Source organism: Myotis daubentonii, chromosome 15, assembly GCF_963259705.1.
Source record: "Myotis daubentonii chromosome 15, mMyoDau2.1, whole genome shotgun sequence".
Taxonomy (NCBI): domain Eukaryota; kingdom Metazoa; phylum Chordata; class Mammalia; order Chiroptera; family Vespertilionidae; genus Myotis; species Myotis daubentonii.
Window position 1 is genome coordinate 45231587 of NC_081854.1, and position 26194 is coordinate 45257780.

At 41.7% G+C, this 26194-nt stretch overlaps 1 protein-coding gene across 1 annotated transcript in view; it reads right to left on the reverse strand.

Annotated features, from left to right (window-relative positions):
- Positions 1-208: 208 nt before the first annotated feature.
- TANGO6 (transport and golgi organization 6 homolog) overlaps positions 209-26194 on the reverse strand; it is a 150912-nt gene continuing 124926 nt past the window's right edge. The window contains exon 18 of the mRNA XM_059667636.1: positions 209-640. Coding sequence (XP_059523619.1) covers positions 464-640 — 177 coding nt within the window. The 3' untranslated portion in view covers positions 209-463. The remainder of the gene's footprint in view (positions 641-26194) is intronic.

Below are 26194 nucleotides of genomic sequence, written 5' to 3' on the forward strand. Positions count from 1 at the left end.
CAGGATATAATTCCCTCATCTGAGATGTTTGTGATTCCCTTCTCCTAAATTCAGGGCAACTCTATGCAAACTAGCAGAGGGAGTGAAAGAAAATGGCCTGGGAGGACAGACACAGGGTTTATCCTCCTTCTCTGGAAGATGCAACCAGCCTGATTCTCTGTTTTGGAGATCAAATCCTCGACAACATAGCTTTCCATCTCGATTGGAGAGGATCAGAGTCAGACTTGTTTCTCTTTCCAGCCAGGGTAATTTTATTCCATTCTGCATGTTTCCATAACAATTTCCTTCCCCACCCTACCTCCAACTGCATTCTGAAATGCCTCTTGACCAGAGACACAAAGCCACCTCCAGGGTCAGCCATATTGCCAGCATCGAAGAGTCAGTGGGCCACCTGCTGAAGGCGTGGGCACTGCTCTGGCTACTTGGTTCTCTGTCTCCTTGAGGGCCTTTGAGCCAGCCAGGTCTACGGCAGGACCACAATCTTTTTCTCCAGCTTCTGTGGTGGAAACAGGAAGTTTCTCATTATTTCATCCAGCTCTTCCAAAGCCAGCTGGGCATGGAGCCTGGCCACGTCATCAGGCTCTGAACGCACGACATGCTTCAGCAGGTGGTAGAGATCCTTGAGAACGTCCCTCAGCACCTGTACGAGAGAGAGTCATGTCTGTGTCTCCTGTGTCAACATTTCCAAGAATGACCAAATTGCCTTCTCCTGCCTGGCCAGAGTGGCTCAGTGGTTAAGGGTTGACCTATGGGCCAGGAGGTCACGGTTCAATTCCCAGTTGGGGCACATACTTGGGTTGCAGGTATGTATTTTGCTTAGAAGAAATAGGGCCTATAATCTTAATCACTATGCTATGCTGTGTTCTTTCTATTTATTAATAATGCTACCTACATGCATCAGGTTGGGTTCACCTCACTATATGCAAACATCTATGACAATAATTGGTTCAAATGAACTTAATATTTTTCTCTCAAACAACTGGAACTTTAAGAGTTGACTGTACATCGAAGTCTGTGCCAATATATAATTTCTAAAAAAGGAGGATGATCAGCCCTGGCTGGTGTGGCTCAGTTGGCTGGGCAACATTCTGTGCACTAAAGGGTCGCTGGTTTGATTCCCTGTCAGGGCACATGTCCTGCGTTGCAGGCTCGATCTCCAGTAGGGGCATACAGGAGGCAGCCAATCAAAGTTATGCTCTCATACTGGTGTTTCTCTATCTCTTAAAATCAATTTTAAAAAAGTAATAAATATGTATAATAGCCATATTATATAAACATGAAGTATTCCTGCAAAAATACATTTAAAAACTAGTTATCTCCAGAGAGGGAAACTGGGGAGAGATGGGGGGAATTATATACTCTTTTGTACCTTTTCAATGTTTAATTTTATGAATATTTTACCTATTAAAAAATAAATAAGCTTTTTAATTGAACTGAATCAATTCTTAGATAATGCTTTTCCTAAGGCCATTTCATAGGTAAAACAGATAAGGAATCTGCCCTTAAAGGGCTCACAGGTGAGACATGCATATAACTAAAGACGGTACAGAACAGAACATGGTAAGTGTCCTAAAAAAGAGCAGGGAGATGAGAGGTTAGAGAAAAGAGAGGTCACATTTGAAGAACAGGAAGTAAACTGGAGATGGTGCACAGAAATGAAGGGAAATGATTAATTCGGTGGGTAACGAGTACACGGTCTGGGCCCAAGGACTCCTGCGCATTCCACACAAGTGTTCTAGAGAACAGAGAAAGGGCCCTTTCCACCTTCTGTATTCTTGATCAGCATGGGTACTAGGATGCAGAAGGAAGAAGGTAGAGAAAGGGGGTTATACAAATCAAGCCCGCAGGCCACAGGGCTGGTCTCCCTCCTGTCCCCTGTGCTCCAGTTGTGCAGGCCCCCTTTCTTTCCTTGTCTGAGCAAAGCTCCTCCCCTGCATATGCTGTTCCCTCAGCCGGGAAGACTATTTCACTTCTCTTCACCTTAGAACCCCTCCTTATTCTTCGCCTACAATACCACTTCCTCAGGGATGCCTTCCCTGTACACCCACTGTACGCCTTCCTACCCTATCTGTAGTTTTGTTTGTGTCTCTATCACAATCATGATTTAAATCTGTGTTGCATAATTTAAAAAGTTTTCCTCACTGGTCACAGGTACTACTGACGCTGAGGCCATGTCTTGTCTTGTCCACCTGCTGTCATCTCAATGCCTCGTACAGTAATTGGCACATGGCAGATACCTAAGGCATATTTATGAATGAAAGAAGGCATGGGCACGCTACTCTCAGCCAGTCTCTCACGTGGTAAACACTAAAAATGTTAAGGACATCTGTTGAAATAATGCTAGACAACCTGAGTCAACTTCATGGGTGTACTAGTATGATCTGTGCAGTCACATTGGGACCCTCAATCAGAGGGCCCCATGCTTGCTTTAATAATCTGCTGTTGTCACCTTAAAATTCTTAATAATCTTATCTTTGAACTTGTGTGTTTATGTGAAGTCTAATGGGACAAAGGAACATGAGTGTGAGCAGAGCAGATACGCCCAATACGCATGCCCACCATTCTTGGCCAGTGCATTTGAATATAGCATTTGCCGTGCTCCGTGAGCACAGCATTCTGAAGGATCCACAATGTGTGGAGTTGAGCAATGTTCAAAGCCAGTAACGGGGAGTATGTTTGTTACGTTTACAGCTGAGTGAATGGAGGCACTGACAGCCCGGAGAGGCCTCATTCTCCATTAGAACCAGAACTTGCTTCAAACACAGAAAGAAGGAATGGCTTTCTAAGAAGCATGGGCCAGGAAGGAACTCTATGTATCCTCCATTTTGCCCCCCTGTTTTAGCCAACCATTTACACCGAAAGTGGTGACATGGAAGAAAATAGGACAACCCACAGTCTTATTCCTTTCAGTCCATTCTCTCATCAGTAAATCGAAGGTAAAGAGTGTGGCAGAACATGCATGGATCAAGAAGTGAAATAAAACAGTTGAGTGTTTTGTGTGGAGTTCCCACTGTTGTGCTCAGAAGGAAATACATACGCATGTAAAAGCTACAGAATATAAATTGTGTAATTTTGGTGATTTTACATCTGAATTAAATATTCTTATATTTGCAGTTTAAATTGGCATTGCACAATATAAAGATGAACAGTAAAATTCATGCTAATAATTTACATTTTCTTTACTTAGAATAAAATTAGTAGCAAATAATAAACACCACGACAAATCAAGAGAGAGAGATCGTGGCAGGAAAAAAACTCCATATTTTAAAAATATGCGGGCAAGAAAGGGACAACATACTAAACCTGACAAGCTCAGGGGATGCCCACATGACGAGCCTTACAAACCCAGAGACCAAAGTAACACAGCATATTCTGAACATAAGAATTCCTAACTAAAAGTGGGTCACGGCGGGTAGTCATGTCCTAGGCCTGTAGCCTCCTTGACAATGGTCAATCTTTAATATTGAAATTGTCTACTGTCTTTGGGCATCTAAGATAACATACCTTTGAAATGTCAGAGTAATAGTCTTTTCTAGACTCCTTGAAGGTACAACCTGGGTACCGGAGCCCACATTGTTATCTTTTTGACCACATACCATCTCTATGTGCTGTAAATGTTAACTATTAACTACCATGTACCCACCTGTATAAAAGACTGATGTGTCTCTCCATTTCCCTTTTTTTATTCAGTCCTCAGAGATGTCCACACCTCCCTAATCTACCACCAATGGATTTCATGCAACCCTCTTACATCTCCTTCTTTGATTCTAATGTATAAAATGAGCTGCAAAACGACCATTCTCCAGAGCATTTTCTTAATCCATTGAGATATTGCTTCCCAGCAATTGTCAGTTTGGCTCAAAAAAAAAAAATTGTGTAAGACTTTTTCCTAGGCTGGATGTTCTTTTGTTGATGCCATTAGTAACACTTTTTTTCTTTTCTTCCTTTCTTTTTTCTTTTTTATTTTTTTAACAAGGGACCCTGCATTTTCTCTGTGCTCTGGGCCCCACATATTATGCAGTCAGCCTTGAAGACAACTCTCTGAGCTCCTTGCCCAATGATACCACATTAAGTGGTGGGCAAAACCTCACAAATATGCTGCCCATCCATATTGTGCACTTGCTTCCTGGATTTTCTCAAAAAACTGTCGAGACACAATAGGGGTTAGGTCTGCTCGTGGAGGCATCTGACTCTAACTGGGGCACTATCCCAGCTGCCCTTTCTTTCCTCAGGGCTGGCAGTGTGAAAACGGGTGATGAATCCGGAAAGAGGATGACTCCCCATAGCTGTGCCTCATGCCTCACGATTACTCATTCAATAATCATTATAAAGGGCCTACTTCATGCCCAGGCAGTGGGCTGGTGATAAAAAGATGAATAATGCACAAACCCTACCCTCTGGCAGCTATAGCCTAGCGGGGAGGCAGACTCATACCCCAGACAGCATGATCCTCACTACAGGAGATAAATACTGGTACATACCCGATTCTGTGGAAGCAAAGGAAGTGATTTCTTTGCAGTGGAGGTGGGTGGGGAAAGAATAACTCCCTACCATGCAAAAGGGCCATCACTGACTTTTATTTGTAGCCAATGAGTGGCACCAAGGAGTGGCTTGGAGAGCTTCAAGGAGTCTCCTCACCTCTAAGCCACCTAAAATAAATGCAGATTATGAACAAACCAGGCATCCTTGTTATGTAAATACATCTTAAAGACAAATCTCCTAACACACTCTCCAATGGATTACATAGAAATTCTAGAGCTCCTACAGTGTATTACAAGGGCATCTGTTTTTTCTTAAGAATATATATATATATATATATATATATATATATATATATATATATATATATATATATATATATATTGCCAGAACCGGTTTGGCTCAGTGGATAGAGCGTCGGCTTGCGGACTGAAGGGTCCCAGGTTCGATTCCGGTCAGGGGCATGTACTTGGGTTGTGGGCACATCCCCAGTAGGAGATGTGCAGGAGGCAGCTGATCGATGTTTCTCTCTCATCGATGTTTCTAACTCTCTATCTCTCTCCCTTCCTCTCTGTAAAAAATCAATAAAATATGTTAAAAAAAAAAAAGAATATATATATATATATTTTTTTGCTAGAGCCTCCTAACATTCAGAGCAAGGTTAGCTTTTACTTGTTAAAAAGCAAGTTCTAAGGCACTCTGTTCTTTTCTGGTGTGGGGAGGAACAGTCCCCTCAACACCACTGTGTCCTTAAAATCACAATAATGCTTGTGCAAACACCACTTCATACTGGAGGGGTGCTGAGCTCCTAGTTATCAGTTACCGGATCTCCTTTTGCAGGTAACTTGAGTGTTAGGCATAGGCTCCTTCTTAATTAATGGGTCTACCTTAGCAACCCACCCTGGTACGCTTCTGCCCAATCCCTGTAACCCTGGGGAGCCCACACATCACAGGACTTCCTCTGGACTCCCCAGGGATCAAAGCTTCCTGCCAGCCAGGGATTGTCACCAAATCCGGTGGATCAGGGGCTGAATACAAGGAGAGTTCAAAGGTAAAGTTACTCACAGGAGCTTCTGTGGTGGGCAGGATATAGGCAATCCCACAGAAGAAACCTCTCATTAAGAATTCAACACACCTGCTCTTCATCCCTCCATGCATCAGGCCCAAGGACTCCGGGGAAAGATGGAGGGGATACAAATAAGAGTGGGGGTGTGCCAGGAATATCTTCAAGAAGTACCAAGATCTGCAGTCTGAAAACTCCTTGGAATGGGGTAGGGTTCAGGTGCTTTAGTAAAAGAATTCAGAGTGTAAGCCCAACACACACACACACACACACACACACACACACACACACACACACACAACTTCCTCTCTACCCCCCCTCCCCCACCTGGCACCAGTTCCCTGAAGCACACAATGCTGAAACTTCAGGGACAAGGGTAAATCTTTAGGGTTAGACGTGGCTTAGAATAGACCAGGTGAGGGAGAGGCAGGACCCACTGAAAAGAGAACAGGGAGCAGAAGACTGCCTTGGGCACACAGGTGCACTCTCAATGGAATAGCAGGAAAGCAGGGTTTGACTCTTTCAATGAGCTTGACCTGGAACATCCCCAAAGTGGCTATTGTATCTGCGTTAAGATCAAAAGAAGCAATACATGGCAGATATTTTTCTTCTTTTTAATTCCTACATTTATTTATTTTATTATAAAAGCAATCTAACCACAACCCAGAATATCTGGAAAATAGAGGAAGAAAAAAAGAAGTCCTTGGTCATACCACGTCTCTAGCATAAGCCCCACCAGTAAAGATGTTTAGTGATTGGCAGATTTAGTTACATTAAAAAATCGTTTTAATATTTAAAAAGTCATTTATACTTCAAGGTGATTTTACAAATAGAACTTAAGCAATGAAATTGCTATTCTTCTGCTACTATTATATGAGATCAAAAAGACACGACACAAATGGTCACAAACAAGACATTTACAGAAATAAGAACTAGAAAAGATGGGATCCAATGAAGGATTTTCCATCTATAATTTCTTAATATTTAAGGGGAAATAGGTTGCTCAGTATAAAAGGATAAAAAGAGTTCAGTGCTAGCATACACTAACTCTATTTAGAAATTCAAACTTCTATTTAATCAACAGATGAAGCAAAAAAAGATCAGAAAGAAAACTAAATTCCATACAGTCCTATCAACCACCAATTGTGGCTCCCTTTGTGGCTAAAAACAATGAATAAGTACTGGCATAAAGGGAGAAACAGAAGACTACCAGGCACGTTAGACTTTGAAGTAAAAAGGGGCAGACACAAGAGAGGAGGTGGACTGAGTTAGTGGCTGCAGACAAAAACATTCTCTAGATTGGGGATCAGACGAGGAAGAAACCCCAGAATCCGATTAGTTCTGTTTTAAAACACCTTGAAATAAGCATTAAGTTAGTGTGAACCTGTTAGAGAACTATAAGCCAACTTCTAAGAATCTTCATTTTGACCACTGGGCCTTGATGCTAAAACCAATGTATGATTGGGTGGCGGAGGGAACTAAGAGTGAACAGATGAGACTAGGAATGGGGCAGAGAGTCAAGGATCATCAACAGAGCACAACTCAGCCAGCATTTCCCAAGCTGTGTCCAGGAGATGATGCTAAGCCTTCTGTGATGAAGGCCAGTGCCCACCCTTCAGGAGCCCCACCCTTTGGGGGAGACAGACTTGCAGAGTTGAACCTAATTGCCTGGAGGCGGGCGGGTTGGGTGAAGTGAATCCTGGCTCTCCCAATTACTAGCTAAGGAATCTTGAGTAAACTACTTCAGCTCCTGGAACCCAGTGATCTCATCTGTAAAATGGAGACAACACTGCCACCTTTTAAGGCTGTTGTAACAATTAATGTCTATAAAGATCCCAGCACAAGGACTTGCATATGGTGGGTGCTAAATAAGAGGCAGTTTGTCAGTTTGCCCCACTAATACTATGGTCTCTTTGAGGTTCAGGACTGTGTCCAACTTATTACTCTTCTACCACTGAGGCCTAGAACAGCACCTGGCATGAAGTAAAATTCCGATGAATAAATGAGTGAATGAATGGATGACAACAATAGCTAAACCTGACATATACCTGTTACGTGCCAGGTATGGTTTTAGGTATTTTATCTATACTAACTCACTTAATCCTCACAACAGCACAAAGAGAGAAGTACTATTATCATCCCCAGTTTGCCTGGGGCCACACAGCTAGTAACAGGAAGAGCCAACATTCAAACCCTGGCAGCCTGACTGAGCCAGCCGTGGGCTTTACTAACCACTACACCGTTCTGCCTCTGAAAGTGGTGATTATTTTAGCTTCTACAAAGTGGGGAGCATAAAGCATGTGAGAGTACTTTGTTCTCAAAAGCAACGTGGTATATAATTCAAAATATCATTGCTATTACTACTCCGACATTGAGGTAATTGGGTTTACCACCAAGGGGCTAAGAAAATGAGGGGAAAGGCAAAACTCTGAAAGCAGACAGAGCAGAGGCTTAAAAAAAAAAAAAAAAAAGAGTGGTCAGTAAGTCAGGAAGATGAATAAATGGAGGAGAATTAAAAGAGAAGGGACGAGCCCTGACCAGTTTGGCTCAGTGGATAGAGCGTCGGCCTGTGGACTGAAGGGTCCCAGGTTCAATTCCGGTCAAGGGCATGTACCTTGGTTGCGGGCACATCCCCAGTAGGAGGTGTGCAGGAAGCAGCTGATCGATGTTTCTCTCTCATCGATGTTTCTAACTCTCTATCCCTCTCCCTTCTTCTCTGTAAAAAATCAATAAAATATATTTTTTTAAAAAAAAAAAAAAAGAGAAGGGACGAGGCATAAGAGAGGGGAAATGGGTTTACGTCATCCGAGTGCACTATGGGGCCCGAGTGGGTGCCTGACAATCGGGAACACTGACTGTGCTATCTGCAGAGCTGAGCACCAGGAGGGATTCTGCTGAGCAAGCAGAGAGGAGCCAGGCTCCAGGTCTTGGAGACGAGCAGCCTCTCTAAGATAATGGGCAGGAAACAAATAAATTGCGGAAGAAAGGAGGTAGACAATCCAGACCTCATTCTGGCCTGAAGAAGAATAAATGCTTTATTGATAAAACCCAAACCTTCACTTTGATGGGTCTATGAAAAAGAAATGAGGGCTGATTCAGACAGAAAGACCAGGCTTTTGAGACAATTCACTGAAAGCGTAGGGAGGGTCAGCTAAGGGAGACAGGATTAATAATGTCTCTAAAAGGTCTCTATCCATGCCTGACAGAGAATCTCAAACATGCTGAATTCAGGGTAGTATTATTATTAACCGGAGGTTATTGGGCTTTTCAAAATGCTTTAATTCCGAAGTATTTTTCTCTGCTAGACCCAGAGATAAATGGCATTTTTACCCTTTGTGGTTTGTGTCTGGCTGTTCAATGGGGAGGGTATCTCATGTGAAAATTGGAGATGGGTGGGGATTTTCAATGAAGAGTAAGGGGGGAAAATTTAACTGGTCAAATGCCAAAAATACGACAGGGACATAGACAGGCTGAGCAGATCAGGTACAAAGACCAAGACAGACGGTTAAACTCTGGTAGTGGTGAAAGCTTAGGGGCCCAAACAAAAAGTAGGCGATTGGACTTACTCCTAATTGTGTGTGCCCCTAGGCTAGACTATGCTGAGGCAGGCGACCCAAGGCTTCCGGTGCCAGACAGCGCTGACAGGGGCTGCATCCAGTTCTCTGTGGCAGACACAGAATCAGTAGCTGCTCTGGCGCTGGGAGCAGCGGTGGCAGCATCTTTCAGAATGTCTTTAAATAGCAACCTGAGGAAGGCAGCAGCTTTCCTACACCCCCACAGGCACGGAAATAGAACAAAGAAGGCAGGAAAAATGGCTGGAGTATGTGCAGACAGCAGGCTGTTGCTCTTGGGGGAGACTGGCAGCTTTTTCCTTAGAAGGTGATTACAATCCCAGCTTTCAGACTATTCCATCACCACGTCTGGGGGAAAGGGTTTCCTTTTCCCTGGCCCTTGAAGCTCTCCATGCAGACACCCTGTGGAGGGAGCACAGCTCTGCTCCCTTTCTGCATCTAATGTCTCCCATGTGGGAATAGATGGCACCAGCTAAAGCTCACTACTACCATATAGTGCGTGGTTACTATGTCTCAGTCACTGTGCTAGCCCTTCACACACATTTAATTCTATGAGGTAGGTGTTATTAGGCCGAGTTTACAGATTTGGGAAAGGGGATTTAGAGATGATGAGTGTATTTGCTTAAGAGCACAGCTAGAATTCAAACCTCAGTCTGTCAGATCTAACTCTGCAAACCTTGCTTTTAAATATGTGCAGTCACAAAGAAATCCAATATGCAGAAGGAAGCTAAGGAGAGACTATGACCTTTTTCCTGCACATCAAGGCTGTTTATTTGGATGGGGCCTGGTTAGGGAGGAGGGGCAGCAGCCACCAGGCAATTAATTAGTTGACCGCAAGGTTTGAATTTCCTTTGTGGCACGGATTTGCAGGGCCGACCTCACCCCAGACTCATGGGGTCACACAACCTCAGGTCTAGCCTGACGTGGCCACAGGTGAAATGCAGGCCACTCTCCTTAGGACATTTGCTCAGCGGAATTCAATGCTCTGTGCCAGATGCTTCAGGAACAAAAGGTTATAGAATTAGACCAAAGGCCAGAGAAAATCAGTCACTGACGCATCAGAGGCCCTGATAGGGGTTCTATTATGTGCTAATATATGGCGAGGACTAGACGGGACTAAATTGGAAAAAGCAACTGACCCACCCACATGTATGTCTACACAGCCCAGACTTTGCCTCTGAGCAGCACCACTGTCCTACTGTAGGGATTCTCCACCCTGCTTGCACATTACAAACCCCTGGAGAACTTTTAAAATGCCTGGGCCCCAACCTCAGTCATTGGCATCAGAATCTTAGGGATTGGTGCTCAGGGCTTACTGTGTGTGTGTGTGTGTGTGTGTGTGTGTGTGTGTGTGTGTGTGTGTGTGTTTCTCTTTTTACGCACTCCAAGTGACTCTAATAAGCAGTCAGGATACAGTAGTTCAGAATGTAAGGAAAAAACACTGGGTATGAGACTTATAAAAGATATGCCATGGTTTCAGAAGTAGAGATCACTGTTCTGACTTTGCCTATGAAAAATCTAAATGCCAATAACAAGTGATATGATTTGGACATAACCTATTACATTCTTGGAATTTTCTAAACTATCAGAAGCCAGGTCTTCATTTTGCAGTAAGGGGGACAGGGTTTAAATGACATTTGATCCACGAATTAAGATTTTCATCCTTTTTTCCAAAATCTTAAAAATTTGTTCCCAATCATGTGTATGTGAAGTGAGATTCTGAACACCGAGTGTGACAGGCTACCAACGTGCAGCTGCCTCTGTTACTAGCTTAGCTGGAATTATGGCCGAACCTCTGCCCAGATGGGAGAAGTTGAGGGGAATACACGTGCCATAAGTAAATAAATAAATAAACTGTGTGTGGAGGGGAGAAGCCAAGTTTTGTTTGTTTGTTTGTTTTTGTTGATTTTAGAGAGACCAAGGAAGATAGAGAGATCAATCGAACCATCAATGATGAGAAACACAGATCGGCTTCCTCCTGCATACCCGCTACTGGATATGGAGCCCACAACCCAGGGAAGTGCCCTGACCAGGAGTCAAGCCAGTGACCTCCTGGTTCATGGGTCAACGCTCAACCACTGAACCACACCAGCGGACAAAAAGCCAAGTTTCGAAATGCAGATATTTGGCTACGTATCAACATCCATTCTGTCACTCTGTCTCAGGCCTTCTTCTCCCACTGCTTTGGGGACAGCGTGTCTACAACCCACTGTAACACCAACTTTAGGCTTTTCCAAGTAAGGGGTAAAATTCCCTCCCAGAGAGAACTTGTTCAGACAACTGCTGCTCTTGACAAACTGGAGGAAGTCCCAGGTTTCCAGTTCAAGGTCTACGAGGAAGAAGTCTACGTAGGCAGGTACAAGGAAATTCCAGAGATGTGTTCATGCCTAGCAGAGAAAAGATTTCATGTACTCTCTCAATAATCATTTATTAAGCACTCATTTTGTGCAAGGCAATGTGCTAGATTTTGGGAATATAAAAATGAAGGGAATGGGGTACCTAGGGGAGTCACTCACTGAGGCAGACAGAATGGTGATTGGTAGGAGCTGTGGAGATAGGAGAACTGACAGTGATTAATGTGCAAAGAGTATCAGTTTTGCAAGATGGAAAGAGTTCTGTAGAGGGATAATGGTGGTAGTAGCCTAGCAATGTGAATATATGTATTTATTTTTTAATCCTCACCAAGGATACTTTTCCATTGATTTTTAGAGAGAGTGGGAGAGGGAAAGACAGAGAGAAATATTGAAGTGAGAGAAACACATCGATTGGTTGCCTCCTGTACAGGCCCTGACCAGGGCCCAGGCCAGGTAGGGGCCTGCAATCACGGTATGTACCCGTGACCCCTTGGTCTGCAGGCTGACAATCTATCCTCTAGCCAGTGGTTCTCAACCTGTGGGTCGCGACCCCTTTGGCAGTCGAACGATCCTTTCACAGAGGTCGCCTAAGACCATCCCGCATATCAGATATTTATTTATTTACTTTTAATCTTTTAAAAAAAATTTTATTTTTTTAATTGTTTTATTACTTAAAGTATTACAACGAGTATTATATATGTCTCCTTTTCTTTTCTCCCCTTGACCCTCCCCTAGCCTCCCATGCCCCCCCCCCCCCCCCCCGGTGTCTTGTGTCCATTGGTTATGCTCGTATGCATGCATACAAGTCCTTAGGTTGATCTCTTACCACCCCCCTCCCACCCTGCAACTCTCCCCAGCCTTCCCGCTGTAATTTCACAGTCTGTTTGATGTTGCTCTGCCTCTGTATCTATTTTTGCTCATCAGTTTATAATGATCTTAATTATCCATAAATGAGTGAGATCATGTGGTATTTTTCCTTCATTGACTGGCTTATTTCACTTAGCATAATGCTCTCCAGTTCCATCCATGGCATATCAGATATTTACATTACGATTCATAACAGTAGCAACATTACAGTTATGAAGTAGCAACAAAAATAATTTTATGGTTGGGTCACAACATGAGGAACTGTATTTAAAGGGTCAGAAGGTTGAGAACCACTGCTCTAAGCCAAACAGGCTAGGGCACAATGTGAATGTATTGAAATGCTTCAGAACCATACAGTTAAAAATGGTTATGATGCCTCGCTGATGTGACTCAGTAGTTGAGCATCAACCCATGAACAAGGTCACAGTTCGATTCCGGGCTTGATCCCCAGTAGGGGGCATGCAGGAGGCAGCCGATCAATAATTCTCTCTCATCATTGATGTTTCTAACTCTCCCTCTCCCTTCCTCTCTCTGAAATCAATAAAAACATTTTTAAAAAATGGTTATATTGGTAAATTTCATCACAACTTTTAAAGAAAGTGATTGGTGTGTTCAGGGGCTCACATGACATCAGATGTGAACAAAGCACAATATCTACTCTAGTCCTGTAGAGACTGGAGAAACAAGGACTAATTTTACCTGAGAAACCAGGAAAGGCTTTTCACTGAGTCCTAAAGAATGAATAAGAGCTTAGCAGATGCACAGGTGGAGGGTGGGTGGATGGAGAAGACGCTTGAGGCATAAGAAACAGTATGGACCAAGAGGTGGAGGCAAGAACTAGTATGTAGCTTATCTGAAGTTTGCAAGCAGTTCTCAGGGCATAGGAGAAAAAGTATGGGAGAGACAGCTATAGAAGTCAGGTGGGTCCAGGTTACAAACGGCCTTGTATGTCCTGTTAAGGAGCCTGGTCTTTATCTTATGGACCACAGTGAACCATTGAAAAACGTTAGGTGGGGACTGGATCTCAGCAGATCTGCATTTCAGAAAGATCCTGGCTGCTCCCTGAGTAACTGAATACCTGTTGACCCCAGAGAAATAGAATAGAAGGAAGTCTAGTGGTTAAGGTAGCAGGGTTCTAGGAACCCAAGCTTGTCCCAGGACACCTGTAACCGTTCACCTCTTCCCAAGTACAGTCTCAGGCCGGTGTGAATTAGTGCCTTCAGAACAGCCAAGCTGGCAATAAGGCAGCCTGGGCCTGCACTCAGTTCTACCTTTTACTGGCTATTTGACTTGGGCATCAAAATGTAAAATTTTGGACCTCAATTTTTTTTAATCTATAAATAGAGTTAATAAGCATATTTCTCTCACAAGGTGTGCTCAATAATATAATGAATGTAAAGCACTTAGATCTTGCCTGCCATACAATAAGCCCATAGTAAATGTTAGTTGTATTATTATTAAATACTAAACCTCAGAGAACATGGGATTTATTTGGAGCAGATTTGCTAAGAGCAAACAAACTATGGGGCGATGAGCCATGAGCTGGAACAGACCCCAGAACATCAATCCTGAATGTCATTTCATGTCACCCACGGAGGGAACACTGCGTCAGAATTCCCTTTCAGAGAATGGAGCAAAGATAACTGGGTTTTGCAACCCAGAGGCCATCTAATTATCAGAATAATCACTTTCAGGGGAAGAAACAATTCCCAATCAGGCTGCAGGGCAGGAGGAAAGTCCCAAGACTCTCATTCCCAGCCTGGCAGCCCCGAAGGTGCTTGGTCTCCACCAGTTTTTCTCTGCTCCCTGCTTTTTCCAGTTCTGTGTACATTATGGGAAGTTGCTGGATGGTGTAGTCCATGGTTGGACTGTGCTTTTGGCAAGAGGTAATGGAACAGGAGGAAGCCAGGGTTGTTTTCTGTCTCTGCTTTCTGAACAGTTCACATTGGCAGGTCCTGGGAGGTCAGGGCACCTGGGTCCAAGGCTGGCCCCAAACACACCTCTCACTGTTCCATACTCTCCAGGGTAGACAGTAAATAAGACGTAAGGAGGTAGTCTTTTGGGTATCAAGTTCCCAGGACCTGGGGCAGCCTTCTGTTAGTCATGATCTGTGTAGAGAAAGTCCACATGACTAAGTTTCTGAGTCCTTCAGAAGACAGTCACAGGGTATGTGGTGCCAGTTCTGGGTCACGCTATCTGGGCTCACCCTCTGTCACTAGTTGTCGGACAAGTTACTTATCTTTTCTGTCTTTGTTCCCTTGTGTGTAAATGGGGACATTAAACATACCTAAATGGATTATGAAGATTAAATGAATTAACGTAAAGCACTTAGATATAAGTGCTATCATATAGTAAATGCTCAGTAAAAGCACTTTTGTGGGGTTTTAATACACACGGAAGTTTTTAGGAATGCAACTACTGCATAAATTGAGAATAGACAGTATTTTGATTTGCTAGAATTTTCTAGGATAGTTTATCGTTTTGGAAAATCAACTATTCAATGTACATCCGAGTTGCCAGTAAAAGATATCTGTATCTTAGATCTTATCTAGAGAAAACATTCCCAAACTTGGTGTTTAACTTGTGCTCCAACTAATCTTTGTAACGTGAACCTGTTCCAGGTGAATAACTGAATTAGGTAAGAGGGAGAGGAGGGGGAATACTATACTTTCATCAGCACTTGCCCATTGTAAGCTACCAGGAACAACTGGAAATGAGTGCTAATTCTTCCTGGCATTCGTTTTGGAAAATTATAACCACAGTCTCTTCATGAACTTTATTTCCTCATTCATAAATAAGATTATTGGACTATTTCCCAAAGTATGTTTCATGGAATATTATTACTTGGCATGCTTATAATGAAAAAAGTGTTCCTTGGTAAATGAGTTGGGGAATTGTTAGTTTTCTTTGCTGCAGGACTTCTCAGACTCCTTAATAGACTAACATGTACCAAGCCTCCAAGAGGGGAATATACAGTTGTACACAACATCTCCCAAACTCATTTGACCATGGAGACCTGATGTCAGAGGAGCAACTCATGAGGTTTCTGTAAGATATAAATTAGTCTCTAAGGCCTCTTCCACATCCAACATTCTAAAATTCTGTGTTTAAATGAAATTACCTTCTTCTTGGCCATTCTATTTTATTTACTTTTTAAATTGAATTTATTGGGGTGACATTGGTTAATAAAATTATATAGGTTTCAGGTGTACAACTCTATAATCTTCGCAGACACTTTAGATCAATTTAAGGGTAAAGAGGCCTGGCCAGGGTGGCTCAATGATTGAGCATCAATCCAATAACCAGGAAGTCATGGTTTGATTCCTGGTCAGGGCACATGCCTGAGTTTCGGGCTCGATCCCCAGTGTGTGGCGTGCAGGAGGCAGCTAATCAATGATTCTCTCTCATCGTTGTCTCTCTCCTTTCCACTCTGAAATCAATTAAATAATAATAATAATAATAATAATAATAATAATAATAATGGTAAAGAGAAAGCTACCTACATAAAATAAAATAGCATAAGTCAGATGCAGAAGAGGAAGACAAACTAAGTTCTAACATATGTAGATCTATGTAAAAGATATGCAGACAAGGCAGAAAGGGAGCAGTTTAAATGTTAGGGCTTCTAAACTGTCACTTATGTTGTCACTAGAAAAGGGTGAATATACATTTTAGCAGTCACAGTAAGGTCCTAATCTTTTCAAATTCATCGCTAATGACAAAAGAATTTGGACAAGTTACTGTTGAGATCTGGCCAAATCTATGGATTATCCTCTAAGTACTGACCCCAGCCTCTCCTCTCACACATGGCTATGGTGGAGGCCGAACATGGTCTACATAAACCAGCAACCCCATGTACCCACCTGGCTCAGCTTAGAATGAGCATCTGATCTTAGTTGGAACATTGTATCTTCCCTTAAATTTTTGCCTTTCAGGCCTGAGAGGGAATCTGAGTACTGGGTGTAAGATGCGGCGCTGGCCACTGGCAGTGGTCATGCTGCTGCCACAGGAAGAAAGCTGGACTCCAGTGCAAGAGAATGAAGGCAAAATGCAGGGAGAAGCAGAGACAAAAGATGGAGCATTGCAGCTCCTGTGTCTGGGTCACTGATGACCAGCACAGCCCAACTTCCCCTACAACATGCCTGTTCACTCTTCTTTGGATTCAGGAGGCTAAACAGTTCTCTTTGCTCAAGCTTATTGAGAACTAGGTTTCTGTTGTTTAAAACCAAAAGAGCGCTGACTATAGTCACAGATGTCCCCCACATCTCCTTTCTCTATCGATAAAGAAGGCAGAATCATGAAAGCTGGTAGATTGAACACATGTACACACCACTGCTCTTTCCTCAAGTCCCACTAAAATGACAGTAAAGGGATAAAAATGGCATGAAGTTATCAGAACGAAAAGAACTAACAAGGCAATGGTAGCACTAGAAGCAGTTAGATGAATCCTGATTTGCCCAGGTTAGTATATTTTATGTCTGCTGCATTGGTATAATTATTAATAGTGTCCTCTTTTGCCCTTAAAAGTTTTCTTGTTTGGATGACAAATTGATTCATTAAACCAAAGCCCAGAAGCAAGCCTAATGCACCACAGAAACGCAAAGAAGTTCAGGAGTTGATGATCCATACCTCTGAACATAGAGGTGAACGGAAGCCCTGGGTAGAAGTATGCTGAGTAGTAATTATGTCTCCTGCTGCCTTCTGTTCTGTGCATCCAGGTGACTGCCCTGCCCCACCCACACCAGAAGCCTGGAGTTTTACCCGCTTAAGAGTCCAACTAGAGAGACTCTGGATGGGTGGCTATTAGGAATAGATAAGATGAGGCTGCCATGCTGAAAACAGAGGATTAAGTGAAAGTCTACTTACTGATGGGGAGACCGCCATATTCCTCCTCCTATACATCTTCCAGAACCCTGGGCAGCCAGTCTACGTACATGACTAGATGATTCTTCTCTGACTTGCCCCAAAGAAAAGACATCCGAATAAGTTTTGGAGTCTCCCCATGAAATGACCTGGCCAGATTATCACCCTGTTACAAAGTCCACCAGTCAGTCCGTAGCATTTCCCATGCACACAGAGCATCATCAGCTTTTGAGTGCTCTGTTCTTAAATCTTACAGTAGGCTTAGAAGGTAACCAGTCCAGATAAGAGCAAGTGGGTGAAGAGTTGTAGTACTTGATGTGTTTGAACCTTTTAAGAGATTTATAAACTTTTAGCAGAGAGTGGGGATGAATTGGTAACTGGTTCATAGAAGAGTAACAAATGGAAACCTGAGACATTTATTAACTTCAGAGAAAGCCATATTTCATACAAGAAAGGAAATGAATCATAGTACATTATATGGCTCAACTGTGGTAATCGTTACACTCATAATATAAACACTAAATGCTCCTACAGCAAAAACTCTAAAGTAACTATACAGGGAGAATGGGGAAGGAAAATGTATATCTTTGTGGGGGCATGTTAATAATAACAACTAATATATACTGAGCTTCCAGAACAGGGGTGGGGAGCCGTTTTCCTGCCAAGGGCCATTCGGATATTTATAATATCACTCGCAGGCCATATAAAATTATCAGTAAAAATTAGCCTGCTATGCCTGGCCTGCATGTCTCAGTCAGTGAGCGTTGACCTATGAACCAGGAGGTCATGGTTCAATTCTGGGTCAGGGCACATGCCCGGTTGTGTGCAGGCTCCATCCCCAGTGTGGGGCATGCAGGAGGCAGCCAATCCATGATTCTCTCTCTCATCATTGATATCTCTCTCTCTCTCTCTTCTTCTCTGAAATCAATAAAAAACATATGTATATATTTTAAAATTAGTCTGCTATATTTGGTCAAACATTTAATTAACTCACCCTAGTGCCTTGGCAGGGCCAGACCAAATGATTTTGTAGGTCTTATATGGCCCTCGGGCCGGATGATCCCTACCCCTCTTCTACAACCCATATATTCTAAATACTTTCTATAAATTGGCTCATTTAACCCTTTGCGGTCGTATTAAATTTGGACATGGGTGTCGTACTGGTCGGAATTAATTTCCACTGAAAGAGCAGTGATACATAACATGCAAGATTATGAAGGATGAACAAGATTTATTAATTCTTTTTTGGAACTACGTCACTACTAGTAGAATCACTACAAACGTTTTCACTTTCTACGTCAGAGTCAGTATTCAAGGTGCCAAAATAAAACTCTTCATCGTTACTTTCAGATTCGCAGTACACTTCTTTCGGTAACTTTCTTTTTGCCATTTTGGAGTATTATTTTGAAATATCTTGCCAAAACCGGTTTGGCTCAGTGGATAGAGCGTCGGCCTGCGGACTGAGGGGTCCCGGGTTCGATTCCGGTCAAGGGCATGTGCTTGGGTTGCGGGCACGTCCCCGGTGGGAGATGTGCAGGAGGCAGCTGATCGATGTTTCTCTCATCATCGATGTTTCTAACTCTCTATCTCTCTCCCTTCCTCTCTGTAAAAAATCAATAAAATATATTTTAAAAAAAAGAAAAGAAATATCTTAACAAGCGAGAATGCCTAATTACAGTTAAACGTAATTTGTAAAGCTTTATTTGAAATTCTGCAAAGTATCTCCGAAACTTGTCTATTTCTTCACTCTCAAAAGGCGACTGACTCGCCACGGTGTTTTGCATAGCGAGCGTGGAACAACCGCGTTTGTTTATATTGAATTTCGATATCTCCGATTTGTCGGGGCAATGTTTTGGTTCGTGACAAGGTCGCTTAGACATTTAAGAGCTTTCAGAGAAATTATGAACTGATACACGAATGAATAGAGTTAAGATTCGTACGGTTCCTTGCTGTGGTGGCTGAGAGCAGACATACAACCGGAACAGTAAAAAAGCTTTGGTGGCTGAGAGTAGACAAACGACTGCAAAGGGTTAATTCTTGTAACAACCTTATATTATCCCCATTTTACAGATGAGGAAATTGAGGCACAGAGAGGTCAACTAACTTGTGTAGGGTCTTACTGCCAGTATGTTGAAAAGCTGGGATTCAATCCCAGACATTCTACTAGTACCTCCGGAGTCCAGGCTCTAGTGTAAGCCACTATACTTTGTGGCTTCATTCCTTCCCAATGCAGGCCAGTTTTCTCCACCTTAGGAACATAATCACGGAGTGAGTCCCACTTTTACATATTAGATCTAGTAGGAAGTCAATAAGTAAATTGAAAAATCAAGAAATAGCAATATAAGCATACTATTTAGAAATACGGAAGTAAACATTGAAAGAAACAGCTAATCAAGTTGAAAATAGTCGCTGCTAGAGAATGGAGGGAAAGAAAGGAGGATGGGGTTATGGATCTCTGAATTAAGCTTTGTAAATGACTGATTTTAAACTATGTGTATGAATAACTTCTTTGGAAATAAAAATTAAAAAACAAAAACATTAACAATAAAAAGACAAATAACCCAAATAAATGGGCAAAAATTCTGAATAGACATTTCTCCAAAGAAAATAGACACAAATGGCTAATTAGTTCATGAAAAGATGCTCAACATCTTTAGCTATCAGAGAAACTGCAAATCTATGCTATAACAGTTTAAGCCTGGTAGAATGGCTCTACTTCTAGTAAATGACAGACAATAACAAGTGTTAGTGACAATGTGGAGCATTTGGAACCCTCATACATTGCTAATGGGAATGAAAGGGGATGCAACTGGAAAACAGTCTGGCAGTTCCTCAAAAAGTTAAACACTGTTACTGTATGACCCAGCAATTCCACTCCTAGGTATATACCCAAGAGAACTAACATGTTGGCACAAAAACTTTTACACAAATGTGCATAGGAACATAGCCAAAAAGTGGAAACAGCTCAAATATCCATCAACTGATGTATAAACAAATGTGGTATATCCATACAATGGAGTATTATTCAGCCATAAAAAATAATGAAATCCTGATACATGGTACAATATGTACAAACTTTGACCACATTATCCTAAGTGAAAGGAGGCAGACACAAAAAGCCATCTATAAATTCCTTTCATATGAAATATCTAGAAAAGGCAAATTGATACACAGAAAGTAGATTAGTGGTTGTGAGGGGGGAATGGTGGAAGTGACGGCTAATGGGGACAAGGCTTCTTTTTTGGGCTAATGAAAATGCTCTGGAATTAGGTGGTGGTGAGGTTTGCACAACTTTATAAATATACTAAAAACTCTATTGTACACGTTAATACAGTAAATTTTATAGATATGAATATCTCAGTTTAAGAAATTATGTGATAAAAAAGGGGGGATAGAGGCTATTGAACTATTTTTTTAAAAAATATATTTTATTGATTTTTTTACAGAGAGGAAGGGAGAGAGATAGAGAGCCAGAAACATCGATGAGAGAGAAACACCCATCAGCCGCCTCCTGCACATCTCCCACTGGGGATGTGCCCGCAACCAAGGCACATGCCCCTGACCGGAATCGAACCCGGGACCCTTCAGTCCGCAGGCCGACGCTCTATCCACTGAGCCAAACCGGTTTTGGCGGCTATTGAACTACTGATAAACAGCACACTTATTTTACCTCCCTTTGGGTCAGCAGCAGCAGCCTTCATCTACCTGGACCCTGTCCTTGCCTTTTTTCTACTCACAAACCTCCCCCAGATTCATTCTGTCTCCAGCCTGGCATTGCTGCTCTCCTGATACCCTCCAGCCCTACTCTCTCAGACCCTGGCTCAGATCCTGGGACAAATATGCCTCTGAAAAAGGCCTCCGATTATCTCCAGGTTATCTAGCTATAAACCCTCTTTAACTCAGAAATTTAAGGGCAAGACTTCTGAGTTGCTATTCTATGTAAGAGCAATTTTCAGCCAGTGTGCTGCAAGAGTTTTTAAACATGGAATATCTGACTGCTTAGTCAGAAACACTGACCTCTTTTCCCTTAGACTGTCAATGAAAAGTGACAACAGCCAACACAACAATAACCATCTGGTGTGAATGCCCTGTCTTGAACCATAAACATATAAGTCATATGATACAGTTGCATCTTATTGATCATGTCACAAATTAAGGTTGCATCTGATTGGTTAATTCTTAGTACCATAAATCCTTATATATAAGTACAGACATCTGATTTTTAAAAAGTCACTTTGGAGCATAAAGGGTAGGTAAATCAATAAAAATTATACCTTTTTTTTTTTTTGCTATACTGCAGAATTTTAGTAAGTTTATGTGTGCCATGAGATGAAAAAGGTTGAAAATCACTGCTATCTACAAATCTGTATTTGACAGGCAATAGAGATCCTTGGGAAAACAGGCATTCATTAATGACTAAACATTCAGTTTTTAATGTGTGGGAATGAATATTTGAAAACTTGTGCTTCTGGTCTGACTGGGTCTTAAGAAGTAAAGGATAGCAAATTATGTTGGGCTTGAGACAAAACAGAATAGGAAAAGCTTCTAACTCTATATAACAGGTGTAAAAGTCATCACAACACCTTGACACAGAGAAGTGATGAAATGTTTGTTATTTAAAGAAAAGTATATGGCTAAACAGGAACTGGATCTTGGTACAAACCTTTACTGAATAAACTAGAATGTCACTTTAAATCTCCTCAGCATGGAAAATTATATTTTCACCCATTATTGGTGTAATTCTTTGCCTTAAAAATAATCTTGATTTGCTCTTTCTTTAAAAAATAAGCAGTCTAGTCTCAGGGGTGGCTCAGTTTGTTGGCGCATCATCCTATAACCAAAGGGTTGTGGGTTTGATGCCCAGTCAGGGGGCGTATGGGAGGTAATCGATCGATGTTTCTTTCTCTCTCTCTCTCTCTCTCTCTCTCTCTCTCTCTCTCTCTCTCTCTCTCAATTAAAAACATATCCCCAGTTGAGTATTAAAAAATAAATAAGCAGTCTAATAAACTTAGGAAACAGAAGAGCTGGGTAGAGACACACAGGCTGGGTTTAAGTCAGCTCTGCCACTTGTTAGTAGTGTGATCTTGAGCAGTTTGCTTAATCTCGAGGGGCTTCCTTTAGTCTTCTGTAAAATGGGGATAACACTACCTACCCCTCAGAGTTCCTGAGAGAATCAACTGAAATAATACAGCTATGCACCTAGCCCAGTGCCTGCTTTATATAAGCACACAGCATTATTATTATTATTATTATTATTATTATTATTATTTCCTGGTACTACATCAATTGCTTATTAGTGGTGGGCAAGAAAGGGAAAAAACAAGAGTGTTGGAGGTCAAATCAAGTCCAATAACTTGCGGTTCAGTAACTACAGAGCATCTAGCTTCCAGCTGAGTTGGTACCCATCCTGAGGAAGAATGAGGGGCATATGCAACGAGATCATTGCACAGAGTAGAAGGCTGGGTTCCATATAATGAAGTCTGTCTTCCAAAATCTGAGATGACTGATGATGAGAGCCTGGCAGGATAAGGTGTAAACTTCTAAAAGTTCCAGCCATAAAATAAATGGCCTATTCATTTAGATTAAATATGAAATTTTCTTTGGTGGGTTTTAAAATGATTAAAAACCTCCAGCAAATCTATGGATTGGATAGCAGCAGTGATGGTGGTGGTGGTGGTGGTGGTAGTAGTAGTAACAACAACAACAATAAGGATTAGTAGTTATCATCAGCATTGTTGTCTTTTATATTTAGCATCCTTTACAATTTGTGGAGTTTTACGTGTTATCCCACCTAATTCGTGCCACATCTCTGTCAGGTAGATAGGATTGATATGAAAATGAGGTTCAGAGAGATTAAGAAATTTGTACCAAGACCAGAACTTGTTCCAAATTCAGCAGCCCCCAAATTATTCTATGCTCCCTCATCATTTTCTCTATTAAACTGTGAGAATCCATTTCTTCCGAGGTAAGCTTGTTTGATACACTGCCCCCCTTGCCTTCCTGAGGCTCTGGGATGTAGCACAGACTCTTAAAGCTTAAAAAAAAAAAAAAGGAAGAGAGTAACAGAGACAGAGATGTCCCAAACAAAACAGGTTCTTCTCAAGATGCAGCAATAATGACTAGATGGAGAAACATAAGCACAAAAGAGAAATGACTATGGAATCTTAAGGGCCCATTATGGGTTGAGTGTGTCTCCTGCTTCCTCCAAGAAGATGTGTTGAGGTTCTAACCCCAGGACCTCAGAATGTGACCTAATTGGGAAACAGGGTTGCTCTGTTGTAATTAGTTAAAATAAGGTCATACTGGAATAGGACACCAACATGACTGGTGTCCCTACAAGAAGAAAGTCAGGTGAAGTCATTGTCGCGCACGTAGAATGCATATGATGACAAGGCAGAGACAGGAGTTGTGCATCTTCAAGCCAATAAGTGACAGACTGCTGGTAAACCACTGGAAGCTAGGGAGAGGCAAGGAAGATTTTCCTACAGTAGGTCAGAGGGAATGTGGCCCTGTCAACATTTTGATTTTAGAATTCTAGCCTCTAGGACTATGAGTACATTTTTATTATTTTAAGTCACCCAGTTTGTAGTACTTTGTTACAGCAGCCCTAAGAAAACTAATACAGCTCGGGTGGCGTGGCTTAGCAATTGAGCATTGACCTATGAACCAGGAGGTCACGGTTCAATTCCTGGTCAGAGCATATGCATGGGTTGCGGGCTCTATCCCCGGTGGGGGCATGCAGGAGGCAGCCGGTCAATGATTCTCTCACCATTGATGTTTCTCTCTCTCTCTCTCGATCTTCCTTCCTCTCTAACGTCAATAATAAATTTAAAAAATGAAAAGAAACTAATACAGGGTTTAAGAGGGTTTTTCCTTTTAAGACTGAAATGAAGTCATAGTAGCTAGGATGTCTAAGAGTAAGTAAAGAGGGAAGTGTTTGGGGAGATAATTTATAAACTTACAGCATAGATATTTTATTTTATTTATTTATTTTTTTAAAAAAATATATTTTATTGATTTTTTACAGAGAGGAAGGGAGAGAGATAGAGAGTTAGAAACTCTGATGAGAGAGAAACATCGATCAGCTGCCTCCTGCACATCTCCCACTGGGGATGTGCCTGCAACCCAGGTACATGCCCTCGACCGGAATCGAACCCGGGACCCTTCGGTCCGCAGGCAGACGCTCTATCCACTGAGCCAAACCGGTTTCGGCCAGCATAGATATTTTAAAATTCCTCTATGCCTGTCTCTCTTGACACTGTAAACAATGTCCAACAAATGCTAAATTCTTCTTTTTTTTCAATTTATTGATTGATTTGAGAGAGAGATTTGTTGTTCCACTTATTTATGCATTCATTGGGTGGTTCTGATATGTACCCTGACTGAGGATCAAACCCACAACCTTGGCTTATCCAGAGACAATGCTCTAACCAACTGAGCACCCAGCCAGGGCCTCAAGTGCTGAGTTCTTATTCCATGCCTTTTATGAATAATATCAATACTGTAAACTCCTGAGCCCTGGCCAGTAGCAGATGACTGACAGAATTGCTGCCTTGGTTAACTGGCTACAGCTTCACACTCCCAAGAAGGGAAGATACTCTTTAATTTCAGTCCTGAAAGGGCTCTCCCAAGCACTTTTTTAAAGTTTACAGAGGAATAATTATTACCTGGATCCCCGTCATTTTTATGTGTTCTTTTCATTTGTTTTTCACATGGAGCCTTCGATCTGTTCAAAAGGAGCAGTGTCTGTGAAACTAGCTCTGGGACGGGAACTAGGCCTATTTATTGTACCCAGAGTACAAAAACCCCCACACCAGATGTTGTCAAAATAGCTTTCAGGATAAAACAAAAACCAATGAAAGGAAGTTTCCATTAAGTCTGTCTATTTACTTATAACTTGTCATTTGTGCTATGTCCTCAGGCCCTAGTTCCCAGTCTGGATAGACAGACAGACACAGGTGAACCTAGGACACATGCACTGAACATTTTGGATGGACTGTGTGACTGCTGTAATTAAAAAAGCATAATGTCGTACAACGTCATTCATATTTTTTATTTTAGCCAGGGTTTGCCTTCTCTCTCACAACAAAGGAGAGTAACCTCCAACTGCACAAGTGTCAGTGAAACCACTGTTCATCATGTTATTAGGAGTTTTGTCATCAGACAAAACTGGACTCAAAAAAGAAGGAATTAAAAATCACTCTTGGGTAGAGGCCTGGGTTTGGCTCAGAACCTGACTCAGCTATCAATTAAAAATGAAACCCCAACTCTTCCCCCCAAAGATACTTCAGGTTTTGCTTAGTTTTGAAGATACGACCTGGTGTTAATACCTATTTATCATCTTGAAGGAATGAATTCTAAAGCCTACTACTTATCTCCCACTAGACAGAGTAGAGGACAGTTTATTCTTTTGTCATCTAAAATTAGGGATTAGAAGGAAGAAAAACTAAGCACTGGGAATTATCTTTTAATATTAAAAGGCAAGGGGGAAAGTTTCAATGTCAAAGCTACTATACTTAGTCACTATAAAGCCACCTGCAAAGTTCTCAAGTACTTCACAGTTCTTGCAAGAAGTCAGCTCTGTGTAAACTACACACAGGATGGCAGTAGGAGCTATCGAGATAAATCTAGAACTATAGTCAATCCCAAATCACTTATTTTTTAACAAAGATTATCAATTTTTATTTTTTTATTGTATATACAAGTAGTTCCCCCTTATTGGTTTCACTTTCCAAGGTTTTAGTTACCTGCAATTAACTGTGGCTTGAAAATATTAAATGGAAAATTCGAGAAAGAAATAATTCAATGATATATATGAAAAATTCATTTAAGGCTAGTACAGGGTGGGTTGTACTAGAAAATTTAAGAAGTGTTTATTTATAAAGAAGTGTATATTTATTTATATTAGATATATACTGTATATAAGGAAGGTTAAAGCAGGGAATCATTTGGGGGTCTGGAACAAATTAATTCAATTTACATTATTTCTAATGGGG